We start from the raw sequence: 14,807 nt of genomic DNA, 5'->3' as shown, positions 1-14,807 counted from the left end.
AAAATAAAAAATAAGATTTAAAAAATTGGATGCAAGAACATGATGCAATTGCGTGCGAAACACGGGGCTGCAGCATGCTTTTATTACTTCCAAACTTTTCATCCATATCGCATATCTAGGACAGTGAAGAAAGAACAGAACGGAGTGTAGCGTAACTAAAGCTAAACTATAATAATCGTGGAGAACTCGGAGTGAGTGTACGAGTGTCGGTGCGTTCGGTTATGCCTTTAATATATCGTGCGGACATGTCCGGCGTTGCTCTGTTTTTCTTTTAGTCACAAAAATTTTGACCGGAGATTAATTTGGAAAACAAAGGACTTACGCGAGGACTTGCTCTTGTTGTTGGTATGGGTTGTCACAATCGGTGAACTGTCCATTTTGCAGTGCACTGTGAACAACACAACAACCAACACACTAATTGACAAACAGCAAAACAAAAAGAAGCGGCGAGTGTACAATGATGAATTCTTTTTTTAAATGACGTGAAGAAAAATGGTAACTGAAATATCTTTGCTTGATCACGGATGAGACTATTGTGAAAATATGTAATCGAATCCAAGTAAAAATTATTAGAATATCCACATAACGCACTGATTAAAAATGCACTCCTTTAAGCGTATCTGTATTTTCTTTTTATCTTTTATGTTCTTTCCGGTATGTTTCACGAATCAAATCCAGATATAAAAAGCACATACGATATTAACATCGACACACTGGAAAATACGCATGCAATTGAAACGTGAGCAATGCAACATAACAAACATACGCAAGCACAATGCGCACATACGCGAACACGCATAACGTGTATCTAAGAAAATTAGGTATCGTGCATAATTGTTGTATATGTGTGTTTGTTGGTGCGTGTGTGATGTGTGATTATGCAAAAGCATAAAGTCTGACTTAAATTGAGAGTGTAATGTACAGGGGTTGCAAAAATAATCTACACAAAATTGAGTTCCTAAAAAACAAAACTTGAGGTGTTTGGAGAAGACTTACTGTAGGTCACAACTAGTCCTGTAGTAGCAGGCGATTGTGTACATTGTTTCATTGGATTTTTTCATGGATTTTTCATGGAGGCAGGTTCGATAGATTAGGGGAATCGCACATGAAAAGAAAGAATCGAAAGAATTTGGTTAGAATAATCGCACTCAGGCAATGGGGCCAGATCGATGTGAATTTTGGTTGGAAAGCGATCGTTTCTCTTTAAGTCCCTGTCGCGGACGTATTTCAGAGCCCGACTGCTTTCTCTTCGCTCATTTTCTCTATGGTGTTAATTGTTCGGCTATCTCTCTTTCTCTCACTCTCATCCGCAAAAAAATCTCTACAGTATTGAGGGGGGGGGGTGTTTAACGTATTATCGTGGGTCTGTTTGTATACGGGGTATAGTTTCGACACTTGCTGGATCTAAGGGGGGGGCCAGTGATTCCAAAGTTAGTCACAAGACACGAGGGCATAGTGAAACAACTATGAAAGTGACAGGGTTGTGGGGGCGGGGCGGGTAATAGCGATAATAAATTTTTAAAAAGAGAAATTTCGAGCAAAATGCAAACGTACCTTCGCCGTTTCTATACTCCAGGGTATCGCAGTCGCTCGGCTGTTTCTTGTTGCATTCGTCCGAGGCCCTGCTGCAACGAAATCGTATATCAGTCGAATTGAGCAAAGCAATTGGAAAGAAATGACTTTTTGTGCGTTAGTATACGATAGTTAGCAACATTTGAGACATATATTTCAAATATAGAAAATGATTCAATTACCTTCTAAGAATTAAAACGGTCATGATGATAATAATCACGAGAAGTACGACCACAGCAACGATCGCCCCTGCGATTATCCTAACTTGCATGTTGTCATCCTCGCCGACGTAGTCTGCATGAAACATTTCTGTTAAAGGCGCGGTACGAAGGAGATTGCGAAATGTGAATCTAAATGCCGCTGAACCCGCTTACCTAAACCCATCGCGTGGGGTGTCTTTTTAAATATCACCGGCGTATACTCGCCCCAGCCGCGGGTGGTCTTAGCGCGAACCTGTATCGCGTAATCCGTGGAAGGCTTGAGACCTTTGAACGTGGCAGACAGCTCGGACGTTTGAATGACGGTTGCATTAGTGGCGTCGTCGTAGCGCGGGTAACACCTCACTGTACCAGATATCGAGATTATTAATCCCTCCGCCGCCACAATACGATCGAATGACAATTTGGAATTGATCTCGCCGTACAATGGCGTAGCAACATATTGTTATTATGACTTTTAGCTTTACCTTCATATCGCTCGACGAGATCGTTGTCTCCGCCAGTACCGATATCTGGCGCGTCCCAACTGATGCTGAGCTCTGAGCTCTTGACACTTGTGATCCTGACGTTGCTCACTAGACTTGGCACGCTCGCCTCTGTCGTAACGGTAATGTCCACGTATTCCGATTTGCCAACCAACGACGATACGCCGTTCTCGGCGAACACTTGGAAACGATAAGTAGTCACCGCGTTCAGGCCGGTTATCGTGATCTTCGTGTCGTTGAAGATCTCCTGTTACAAAATCGAAGCGGAACACGCGCGTCACGTTGTTGCGTTTTTTGATCGAGGAATAATTCAACTACCGCGCAATCGATATACTCGCGTATAAATATACGATTTTGACGAAAACTCACGGTATTAGGAATGTATTTGACGCCCATGCTGCAGGAATCGCAGTCCACTCTATAAGTCGTGTCAGACCTGCCACCCTGCATATGCGGCGCATTCCAGGAAAGGATCACCGTGGACTGATCGACAAAGTTGACGGTCAGGTTTTGCGGCGCCGAAGGTGGTTCTGCAAAAAAGCATATAGTATTAAAGATTTTCGCGGAACGCCGACCTCCAAATTCTTTTCATCTTTCGTGTACGCAAAACTCTTTCTTTGAATATAGTATATCGCAACTCACAAATATTTATTATATCAAACAATATAACGCAAGTATAAATTATAGAAGTTAATATTTTAATGAAAATACTCAAGGAACTTAATTTAATATTTCAGATGTTCTTTGAAACTCCTAGATTTTTGGACGATTATTTGAACGATTATTTTTCTAAATTTTAAAATAATGACACGAGCTTTTTTTTTTGTAAAAATTATTAATTTAATTTAATACTCACGTGTGCAAGGCATTTTCTTAGGATCTTTTTCTGCCCGAAAATAGCCCGGATCGCAACGACACTCCGTGAAGCCGTAATCGGAAGCTTTGCTGTGCTCCGGGCATGGCTCGCAGGCATGAGAACCCGCCTCATGTTTGAACTTGCCTATCGGACACTCCTTGCACTCCTGCTTGTCCGTATCAGCTTGGTAGCCAGGTTTGCAATGGCATCCGCCCGTTGGGAGATACCATTTGCCATCTCCCTTGCAGAGGAAAGTCGGTTGGGCGATTTTGACGGCATTCGCAACGCAAATGCCGCGCGTTTGCTCAATAAGCGCAACCTCGCGACCGGTTGGCGTGGCCGGAAAATGTGCGAAGTTCACCGAAATTTCAGGGCAACTGATGTAGTATACCTTGATGGCCAGGATCGATATGCAAGCGCCCTGGTCACGAAAGGCGAAGTAGACGCCCTTCTTCGTCACCGGAATCGACTTCACTTCGGTGTTTATCACCACCTCGGTGTTCGTGTTGAACCTACCCTCGCCCGCAGCTATACGACCTGCAAGTACATAAAATCGTATTTAAAGCCGTCCTAAATATTGAGAGCGATGAGTTTAATCGAAAACAGCTGCATGAAAAAAAAGAACCTAGTACCCTCCGCCGACAACATAAATTTTAATTCTTCCATCAGGAATAGTTTCAAAAAACAGAACAAACTTTTTATTAGGGTCAATTAATCTGTATTATGATTAATTTATCCATTAATTATGTATAATAAAATTTTAATTTATGTTTTAAAATTTGTTCAAAAAGTATTCTTCACCTCTTTGCAAATTCTATTAGATTTGTTGTTCTCGAAATAATATCATTATCCTATTTTCGAAGTAAATCTTTTAATTGTCATGCTTTGTGTTATCATCGCTTACCTATAAGTTTGTAACTGTCCGGTTCCCACGGGGGTGGCTCCTTGGTGGCGGCGTCGAACTCGTAATATAGTAGACTGAAAGTCTCCTTACAGCTGAGAGCGTTCCCGGGGAACAACGAACAGTCGCGAGTCGTGAAATTGATTTCTATGTACATGCGATTCGCTGGACCCCTCTCTATGAACGGCGTCCATAGCCAGTTGTTCACATTGGTGTACGCTACATCGCAGACAACGTAACTCCGCCAATTGATACCTTTGTCGAAGTTTGTAAAAGACTCCTCTACCCACTGCAAAACAGATTGAAAAGAAAGAAAATACGTTAATATGTATTTTATGGGAAACCCATTTTTTTTCTATTCTAGTTCTTGATTGAAGTTAATGAGACCAGCGTGGACAATGGTCGAAAACGGAAACCCCCCTTCGAAAGTATCGAGAAAGCGATCACATTTCGATGCAGGAAGGCATCCGGTATTTAAAATCCGCGATGCTAACCCAATTCTACGTGTTACCACCAACCGCGACGAAAGCGAGAAAGCACCACCCGCCGTCGTCATTGTCGTCGGTCGGTCGGCCGACATTGGTCGTAGAATCCTCCCTCGGTAAATGACGAGGCGGAGAGGCCAGGTCGTCGACTTGCGACAAACAGACCGCAAGGAATTACCGGCGCGCGTTACCATTAGTTTTATTGCCCCCCTTGGCTCTCGGGCTCGTCCCAAGAGCGACCGCAAAAAGTTCCGACCAGGGCAAGAAGGATCCATCGTCGTCATCCTCGCCGTCACCGGAACCTCTCTCTCTCTCTCTCTCTCTCTTCCCCTTCTCCCCCTTCCTTCCCTTTCTCTTTCCTTCGTTCTCTCTTACTCCTTTTCTCTCTCCCTCCTTCCAAAGCTACTCTCCTCTCTTTGCCGTTCTTTTTTTACGCGCCTCTCCGCTCCCGCGTATTTCATATTCGGACCAGGAAAGACTCGGCAAGGTAAGGAGTGACAAAAAATGGTAGACTGAGGTAGAGCTCGTGAGCCTCTTATCCAGAAGATTTCCTCACGGACGTGTTTCCGGCAGGCGGGCTGCAATAAATTCAGACCGCGCCGGCTACCCGGTCGCAAAAGGGAGATTATTACGGGGACGATGACGAGGTCGAAAAAATTTCATTAAAGCGCTGCCGGTGAAAAAAAGCTTTTTCAGCGGTCCGAGAGTACCAGTAGCCGGGAACCACGGAGGTGCAGTCCCGCAATTCGCTGTCGTCCGCGCATCGAATTACGATCCGGTACCCTTCGCACGCCTCCGATCGCAATTAATAGTTTTTAGCGGGGTTTGCGAAACTGGATTCGTGCCGCTTTTAAAGTAAGCATACGGTGCGCTCTTTTACGATAGAATACTATCACAGATGTAATTGGATTAATGGATACTGCCGTTTTATACACGAATCAAGAATAAAAATTCAAACTTGCTACGTTTTAAAATGTTCTACATATTATTTTCTCTATTTTCCTGTTAATCGATATTGTAAATGTTTCTCCCTGGAGATTATTACAGAAATGAGAAAACGCACCACTATCACCGTCACGTATTTATTTCGACGCCTTCGCCGAGGTTCTTTATCGTCTGGGAAATTTCATTAAGGACGGTAAAATTCATCCTTCCTTTTGCAGAGCCTTCCGTGGCTGTGTCTATACTTGCTGCTTTCAACCTCGCTACAAGCTGCGAGGAAAAGACGAGGAAGAGACACGGTGTCGTTAACGCCGCGCGGCATTTAATTGGATCGCACTGAAAGTCGTCCTCGTTTTAATACGCGTCGATTTTTCGGCGAGACGGATTTCCCATTGGCGTGACCGTTCTGTGAAATTACTCGTCGGAATTGGAAGAAAAGGCGATTAGCCACTGCATTATATTTCATTGCAATCCCACGATATCGGTTCCCGTCAGCCCTGTGTGCATGGACACATTCGAGGACATTTTTTTCTAGCTTTATGGAAGATCGCCACTTAGTTAAGATTTACGTCACAAGCAAGATTTGTAATGTAGAAAAAGATTATAATAAATCTTGCAATTTTTCATGTGCTTACTCAGTTGGAAAATTTGTGTTAAATGTTACACATTTCATATGTCTCAAAAAGGTTGGTTCAAATTTTTATTTTTGTGTAACGCAAGACGTAAAGTAATTTAAATATTATATAAAAACACAAAAAATGTAACAATACAATTTGTAAAAAAATCATATTTCTTCATTAAAATAAACATTTATAATATGTTAAATCAACATGTTTCAATAAAAATTCAACATTTATAATATATTAAATTAACACATTTTATTCATTTATCTTGAAATTTACATTACAAAAATTTTTGTTACTTGTTCACATATTCATAAATTATATTGTTAATACTAAGACATGTTGGATATCAATTTAACACAAAATATTCAAAAAAATAATACAATTATTTTTAAAATAATAATACATTATTTTAAATTAACACTCAGATGCATTAAAAATTCAACACAAAATTTTAACATGAACATATTTCTAACATAAATACAAAATGTTTTCTGTTGTGTAGTAAATTGTACAACACACCGAGAAACATATTCTGATTACACCAACAAAATGGCTATCATAACCAGAAATTCTATTTGTCCTCGTCAAAATTTCATTTCTTATTTGGGCTCTTTTGTTGGTTTAAGTAGAATATTCTTTTTTTAGAGTATTACATCAAGTTTTCCAGAGTGAAGATTGAAGGTATAACGTAATGGTTTAATGTGAAAATATCATTTGGATTAGAATAGCATATATACGATAGTTTTTTTTTTTTTCTAGAACGTATAGTTACCCGCGGTTGCATTAAATATGACCAGTAGATTGTACATTTGCGTATCATACAATCGACTGATGACCGTTCGATGTCGATGAAAACTATGCCGTGGTTAGCGTCTTTGTGGTCGAGTATCGATCGCGCCCTCGCCTTGCCGTCTTGTAGTAGGTAGACGTGTCTCGCTATTTTCTGCATTGGCGGAGAAAGCACGAAGCGAGAGGTGGCACGTGCAAACCACCAACGTGGTTTTCCTCAGTTTTTATGCTTTTTAGCATAAAAGGATAGCAACGAGATGATGAATCACAAAATTGTATTGAAACCTAGCTGACATTCCATTTGTGTTATTTTTTACACGCATCCTCATGGAAATAAAATCCCTGAGTCTCTATTTTGTGCACCATAATTTTTTGTTGTTAACATCAGCAAATGTCTCTTGTCCGGTCGAAGTCTCATTAACTATACATTTGTCCTGGTTTTTTTTTTGATCGTTAGATATTTATGATTTGCTGGAGAAAAAGCAACGCTGACAAAAGATACATTTTGAGAGTAGTGGGTTGGGACAGCCAAAATTACCTGAGAGCTACCCCGTGGTGCTTTCACTAGTAGGCATCCTAAGGAAAAGAACCGTTTGTCGCCCTTGGTCGCTCTTCTTTCTCGTCGCAGATCAAACCGTGGCAAATAAATAGACAGGAGTCGATGGCGCAGAAGTAAAGTCAATAAGCTCAGAATGCGTTCGTACTAGCGAGATGAGTGGAAAAAGAGGAAAACTAAAGACAAACGTGGACGTAGGATCCTGCCACCCTCGCGGATGCGGCACTGCCCTTACGCCAGTAATATCACCACCATAATCGCAATTCCGACAGCGTAGCTGTCGGATAGGGAGGTTAGCGAGAGTTCGTAGGAAGTCTTCCATGAGCAGGAAGGGGAACGTTACGAACTTTTAGTCCGAGGGGTTCGCGGATCTTAATATATATTGAGCTCTCTCGTGTCGGAGGGGAGTTAACCCTCACCCTTGGGGTGAGGTTGCATCGGCAGGCACGTAGGGCTCTCTCCTCCGTCAAGCTACGTGCATCCGGCACTACGAACCGCTTTTGCGACCGACACGTATCGCATCCAGACGCGATCGAACTTTCCTTCGTTCTTCTTACCATTTCTTTAGCCGACACCTTCGGGAGAATCGAACGCTAATTGCGTTCATGATGAAATTACGCGGAATAAAAGATCGTTATTAGAGAGCTTCAAACTGAACACAGAAAGATTTTGCTGAAGTGTCTAAAAATTTAAGTTTGATACTGATCTGAAAATAATTATGTAGAAAACTCAAATATAATGAGCAGTACTGCAAACAATTTTGAGATTCTAGCAAGCAGCTTGAGCGTTTTACATAATTATTTTGATAAAAACATTATCTTTAAATATGTATTTAGTTAAATTTTTAGATACTAAAACTATTCTTTCCAAATATTTTATATTAATATTTTCAATCCCGGTATTAAATACACGCAAATATACGCAGGAGAGAGAGAGAGAGAGAGAGAGAGAGAGAAAATGTGTGTGATGTGTACAACGCTATACAGCAGAAAAAAATGTTATAATTTCGAAAAAAAATAAATTCTTGTCTTGAGTGCACAATTTTTCTTCTAAAATTGATAATGAGTATATTTTAAGTATTATTGCCAAGAAAATATTTTTTGTTAAGGATAATCATTAATTAAAAGAAAAAAGTAAATTGAGTAATCAAATGAACTTGAGTAATCGAATGAAATTTTTCTATAGGTATTGTTGTAAGAATTCTAAAAACACGAGCAATTTCAGTAGATAGATATAGAAGCAAATTTATAGTACATACATAGCGAGCATTCCGTCAATTATCCTCTCGTAGGAAGTTCATTAACTGGAGCACGGTCTGATTCGTGAAATGGTCGTCGCTTTAAATACAATAGTACTATAATATCGTCCGCGATATAATACAGCGTTCGGACGAGGGTAGATCGTCCGTTACGGCCGAACAAGTGCACATATGTGTATCCCCGGGCAGAATGGGCGGCCATCCCTCGGACAGGGGTGGTTACGCCACGCGCCAATCGAAAACTTTATGTTACCGTTTATTCCGCGCACCCCAAAGCCGATATAACAGTATTTCAGGGCGAAAGATTGGCAGGAAGGCCGTTTAAGGAAGAATTTCCACGATTCCTTGGCACTTAACTGAGATTTCTCTCTCTCTCTCACTCTCGCACGTAAATGCGGGCGAATATGCGTGCATGTATGCGTTCGAAGGGAGAAAAGATCGTCGGTGAAATAAGGAAGTCGGGGTGAGAGAGAAGGTGTCGGGTGAGAATTTATTTCTGGATTATTCGAACCGAGAAAATGCTTGCGGGGTGCGGATCTTCTTTCCAGAAAAGGACAAATTGTTCTCCTCCGCGGGATCGAAGTTCTGTTGGGAGAAGCAATTTCCAGACGCGAGATTTACGACACAAAGATCGACTCCTCGTTTCTCGCGAGGGGAGGCGAAAAATTCGACTACGCCGATATTCGACGATCCGATGTTTCTATTTGCCGCGCAGGTCTGAACTGAATTGGGGATGATACAGTGCATTCAGGAAGAAAAAGAAGTTCCGCTCTTCTTAACGACAACAAAAATTATCCTCCCAATATAATTGAAAAAGACATCTCGCTTGATTTATGTACATTAAATGACATATTATATATATATATATATTCTTTCAAGAATTTGTAACTATTCATCATCGAATCACATTTCATTTACAGAAAGAATCTACTTGACACTGTGACACGAGATTATGATATACTTAATGACTATGTATTATATCAGCCTCATTAAATTTTCCGACGTGCCGGGACCTTCCTATTTTCCTAGGATTCAAGATTATTTTGGAGAAACGAGTTTTCAAATGTATATCTTTTTTGTCGAAATTCATCGTCGATGAGCTGCTCGCTACTCGTCGGGCAGCCGACGACGGCTCGTGTGTCTTATGACAACCACCCATCTGTAATGAGCTTAACCGTCGTCGTAATATTTCGAGTTAACGCGGTGCACGTCATCAGCGTCGCGTGTCAGGGGGGCTGAACGCCCCTGACGAGACAGCGCACGTCATGCGGTAACGAGAAGGGCCGCACAGGGCCACGTGGACTGAATCAGACAAGCTTGAATTTCCTCGCAAATCTCTCTGCCCGAGAATCTTCGGAGATTGAAGCAGATACATGATACAGTTCTAATCCAATTATCGACTACGTAGGCACGAAAGAGATAAAAGGAGTATGGTCTCTCTTTTAAGAACATTTCAGGGACAATAGAGGGCGCAGAAAAAAAGTAGAGAAATAAATGTCAATTTTCCTCGGAATTGTAATCTTTTCATGAAATATTGTATAATAGTACACAGAAAAAAATTCGGTTGAATTAACTAGAATTCTAGTTAAATCTACAAGATTTTTGGTTAAATCAAAACTCTAGTTGAAATAACATTTAATACATTTAATCAGAAATCTAGTTGACTTAACCAAAATTCTGGATCCATCTGGATTTTCCATCAGAATTTCAGTTAATTCAATCAAACATTTTTGTCCGTATATATTTTGTAATTTTGTTTTCCAATACTTGTAATGCAATATAAAAAAAAAATTTTATCTAAGTAAACATATTTTTGTTTAACAAAGTATCTTTCAAGACCGCAACGTAAATGTGCAACAAATAGGAAATAAAGATCCTAAAAAAATCAAACTGGATCTTTAGTACTTATAATGTATTTAATATAAAATATATTTGTCATTATCTCTTGAGTATTGAATCTACTATAACGTTTTCTGTAACTTTCTTCCGCGATTCCTGGATCAATACATCTAATCATACCGCGTAGTAGTCGACACAATTTTTTCCATCATCTTGCAAAAAGGTCTATCCAAATTCGGTATAGTTCTATGCTAATTCGCACATTCACCCCGGATAGTAGGCGGAGGAGAGGCGTCAGCTTTATAAAATCGTCACGAATTAGCCCGAGGGTCTGCGCTCTCGTTGGGGGTTGGGTTTAATATCGGAAGGACTCGGTCGAGCGGTGGACTCTCGACACACGCCCCTGGACCTGTCAGTTTGACGTATCGCAGTCGCAGGAATCCATTATATAGTCAATTACTCCTCGTGATAGGGAACGCGGCGCGCAACGGACCACCATTCTCTCTTTCTCTCTCCCTGACACCCTCCAGTGCATTCACGCCGGAGCCGCGTCGCACAAACATGTACATAAATTCGTTCCACGCGCGCGAAACACGTCGGTCAAGTGGTGGATGCGACCCGCACGCACCCGCTCGTCGTATCGCCGATGATTATCGCCGAACGGGATCTAGTCGCCGATGATTTCAGTTAAAGGCACGTATCACTCGCTTGACGAACGAGAGTTCGAGCGCGCGCTTTGTATTCCATTTCAATCTAGTGCGAATCTGTCAAATGCGGAACAATAGTTGGATATTTTTCACCGCTCCCACCCTCCTACATTCATGAAAAGAACAATTTTGCTAAACTTTCTAAAAATTTAGATAGATACAGATCCGAAAATACATTTTGTCGTTGGCCTGTCAAAATAATTGTGTAAGAAATTGAACCATGATGAGCAATCCTGCAAGAAATGTTGACATTCTAGCAAAGCGTTCTACGTAATTAATTTTATAACCCAACAAAATTTATTTTCAGATCCCTATCTAGTTAAATTTTTAGATACTTTAGCGAAACCGTTCTTTCCATATATTAGTCGATATCGAGAAGATAAAAACGTGTTAATGAAACAAAAAATTCATAAATTATCAATCTAAAATAAACTGATTTACATATAAATAATATAATACTTTCGATAGCGGACAAATTTTGCATGATGAATAAAACTAAAAAAGCTGATCGTTTTTGTTGTTAGATATAAAAGCAAAGAACCTAGGACGTCCGAGAAAAATCGTTCAAATTTGTCCAGTCAATCGTTAATCCACACACACACATCCGGTCCCCTTATCTAATACTTTTCTCTGCCACGACATCTCAACGACTGTGCTTCGCGGGAAAGTTCGGCCAACTTTAATAAGACTTAGAAACGAGTCTCGAATCTCACTGTCATCGTTCCTTCTCGCCCACCCTCCATTTTGTACCGTCGATATATTCCGCTGCCTTTCCCTCGAGTCCATTATCTCTGATCCTGCGGTACGAAATTCTCGTGGAAAGACGCGCGTGGCACTGTCGAGATTTCAGATGAAAGCGCATTAAGCTGCGAATACACACACATATCCACATATTTGCAATAGACAGTTCACATTCGTATATCCCGCACACGGTAAACGGCACCAAGGCATCGAGGAGGAAACGAGGAGCAAGGAGCCACTCGAGGACTTGCGTCAATAAACAGTCTCGTCTAATGACGCGGTCCGGATGACGGATATACGGATCTGAAAGTAGAAGAAGAGTGACAGAGAACGTGCAAAGGGGAGTGCAAAAGAGAAAGAGGGAGTACGGTTGTGCGTGCAAAGGGAGAGATGAAGACGGAGCATAAGTCGTGGCAAGAACAAGAAATGCGCGCGAGAGGGAAGGAAAGAGAAAGAGAGAAAGAAAGAAAGAGAGGCGAGATAGGAAGAGAAGAAAGAGAAGAAGGATGAGGAGGAGAAGGAGGAGGAGGAGGAGGAACGAATGCGGAGGCAACGGCCTGCAGAGGCCCCGAAGGCCGTTCACATGAATACCAGTCTTTCCATTAGTACTCGAATGGAGCGAAGAACCCCGGCCCAGGTCTCATCTCGATGCATGATCGATACTCGCAGATCCAATCTTACCCAGGCTTCGCGATGCTGGCTGGACCACCGCGAGATACAATGTAACCGGTACACGCTTAACCCTGTGTGTTACTCTCATTGCGCGTGTCTTACAGGTAGGATATCCGGCGCAGTAACCACCGGCTAACCGGCCGACTCTAAAAGATCGTTAAACACGATCTTCTTAAGATTTCTCTCTCTCTCTCTCTCTCTCTTTTTCTCTTTCAATCTTGGAATGGTCTATAAACGAACATTTTACCGATACCAATCGAGATATATCTCTGGTCTAGATGGACTTCGCTCTTTGTACGCGATACGACGTGCATACAACGTGAACTTCTTTACTCGGATTACACACAGCGGGCGAATATAGCACAGAATTTCGAGGTCAGCAGTGGAAGAGCAGCGAGGCGCATACGTTAGTAAGTAAAGGTATTCGTTGAGGATAGAATCAGGCCTGGTATGCACTCGGAATGATTCAATACGTGAGTATCGTTTCGTTGAAACTATACTTACAGAAAGATTGCTACTTCATTGATGCATTCGCGAGATACTTGATACGGAATGATTACATGCAGGCAGTACTTTCAAACTTTGGAGAACTCGCACTCCTGTGGCAATAGTTGGGAACACTCACAATTATCTTTAGCACTTTTTACTCGAATAATTACTTCTATAAAATGCAACTTCCATAAAAATTCCATTAAAGAAATATGAATAAAAAGTGTCATGATACGTATTGTATAAAATGTGTGTGAATAAGATAAACAACAAAAGAAACTAGAATATTATGATAAAATGTGTAAAAATAAATAAAGCTTTTAGATCGATAAGGAACTATCAAGGGAGCTTGTATCGATCTAAATTTCACGAATTCTATTCGTAACTCTCATATACATCTCATCGCGGTGTAATTCCAAGTTTGTTTCCTCAATTTTCTCAAGTTTAGGGTTTAGAATTCGCTTTCCAGCGCGCAACAAGCTGACGTAGACGTAGAATAGCTTTCTTCGGAAAGGGAGGGTTTCAATACGACGTGTTGCCGATACGACGAGACGTTGTGAAGTACCGCACGAGCGACGAGCAGAGGAAGGGTCGATCAGCGTTCCTGATGTACGTTCCGTTCGGACGGAGGCTCCCTGCTCGCACCTTTCTTCCCTTCTTTTCGAGGCGCACAGTCAGGCTTTTCCAAATTGACTTTCGCTCTGACTGTCACTTCTATTCCGCTTCCTCCACACGACCCTCGGCTACCAAAGAACGCTTGGTATGCGCCTCTCGCGCCGAGGGAAGAAAAGCTGGCGGAACACCTCTCTCTTTCTCTCTCTCTTTCGTCGCCGCTCTCGGTTGGTCGGTCGGTCGGTCGGTCGGGCTCCTTATTTCAGGGCAACGCTGGCTCCCCGGGATGAATCATCGATCCTGCGTGCGTACGTGCGTGTGGATTTTCATCTCGCGTGTGCGCGCGCGTATACGAGCGGCATGCCGAGAGCTTGGGATATAGTTCTCTGCTGCTGGAGGTCCTTTGAGGGGGTAGAGAGAAGTGCACGAATGCGAATCCTACCGTTCGACCCTCCGACAAATTGGCAATCCACCGCTATGGAGACAGAGAAAGAGAAAGAGAGGGGGGGGGGGAGAGGGAGGAGGAGAGAAAGAGAAAGAGGAAAGCCCCTCGAAGGGTCGGCCGATGTTAGTACGCACTTGAATCGTTGTTTTTTTTTTCTCGTGCATCGCGTTAAATGTCGCATGATCAGTGATTACGCGAGTTATTACAAAGTCCCTTTTTATTCGCGATTCCTACATATTATCTGATCGTGTAAGAAAAAGTTACGCTTCACGAAGTTTAATGATACAATTTGCTGATAAAAGTTTCGGCTTGTACTGTCACAGGGAACGTAATGACATTAATTACTAATAGCAGGGTTCAGTACTACGGTATTAATTAGTACATACTAATTAGTAGAAAAGGTAATGTCTATAACTAGTAGCCTCTCAAATTATTCACGATAATGTGACACAGCTGAGGCATCTCTACTACGAACGATGCTAGTCTGGTGGTCGAGAGATTGTTGGATAAGCAAAGGAAGAACGTACTATCGATTCTGCTGGCTTCAAAGAGCGACACTGTCCCGCCGACAATTGACGAATTCAATTTCGATAACTCGCAATCTGTTCCGTCTG

General features: G+C 41.8%; 1 protein-coding gene across 16 annotated transcripts in view; it reads right to left on the bottom strand.

The window, feature by feature from the left end:
- Positions 1 to 14,807, bottom strand: part of Eph (Eph receptor tyrosine kinase) — a 107,574-nt gene that overhangs the window by 12,504 nt on the left and 80,263 nt on the right. For 6 of the 16 annotated variants that reach the window (XM_087410752.1, XM_087410753.1, XM_087410757.1 and 3 more), the window contains 9 exons: positions 4,036 to 4,321; positions 3,132 to 3,668; positions 2,645 to 2,805; positions 2,258 to 2,522; positions 1,947 to 2,135; positions 1,755 to 1,866; positions 1,555 to 1,625; positions 997 to 1,014; positions 323 to 388 (listed from right to left, as the gene is read on the bottom strand). In XM_087410752.1, the coding sequence (XP_087266878.1) occupies positions 323 to 388; positions 997 to 1,014; positions 1,555 to 1,625; positions 1,755 to 1,866; positions 1,947 to 2,135; positions 2,258 to 2,522; positions 2,645 to 2,805; positions 3,132 to 3,668; positions 4,036 to 4,321 (1,705 nt within the window). The remainder of the gene's footprint in view (positions 1 to 322; positions 389 to 996; positions 1,015 to 1,554; positions 1,626 to 1,754; positions 1,867 to 1,946; positions 2,136 to 2,257; positions 2,523 to 2,644; positions 2,806 to 3,131; positions 3,669 to 4,035; positions 4,322 to 14,807) is intronic. The other 10 variants (XM_087410764.1, XM_087410759.1, XM_087410766.1 and 7 more) reach the window with 7 other exon arrangements.

This window comes from Acromyrmex echinatior, chromosome 10 (assembly GCF_024713525.1).
Source record: "Acromyrmex echinatior isolate Ae372 chromosome 10, ASM2471352v2, whole genome shotgun sequence".
In the NCBI taxonomy this organism is placed as follows: domain Eukaryota; kingdom Metazoa; phylum Arthropoda; class Insecta; order Hymenoptera; family Formicidae; genus Acromyrmex; species Acromyrmex echinatior.
The sequence above is the reverse complement of the archived record's forward strand: the minus strand, read 5'-3'. Positions and strand labels throughout refer to the sequence as shown.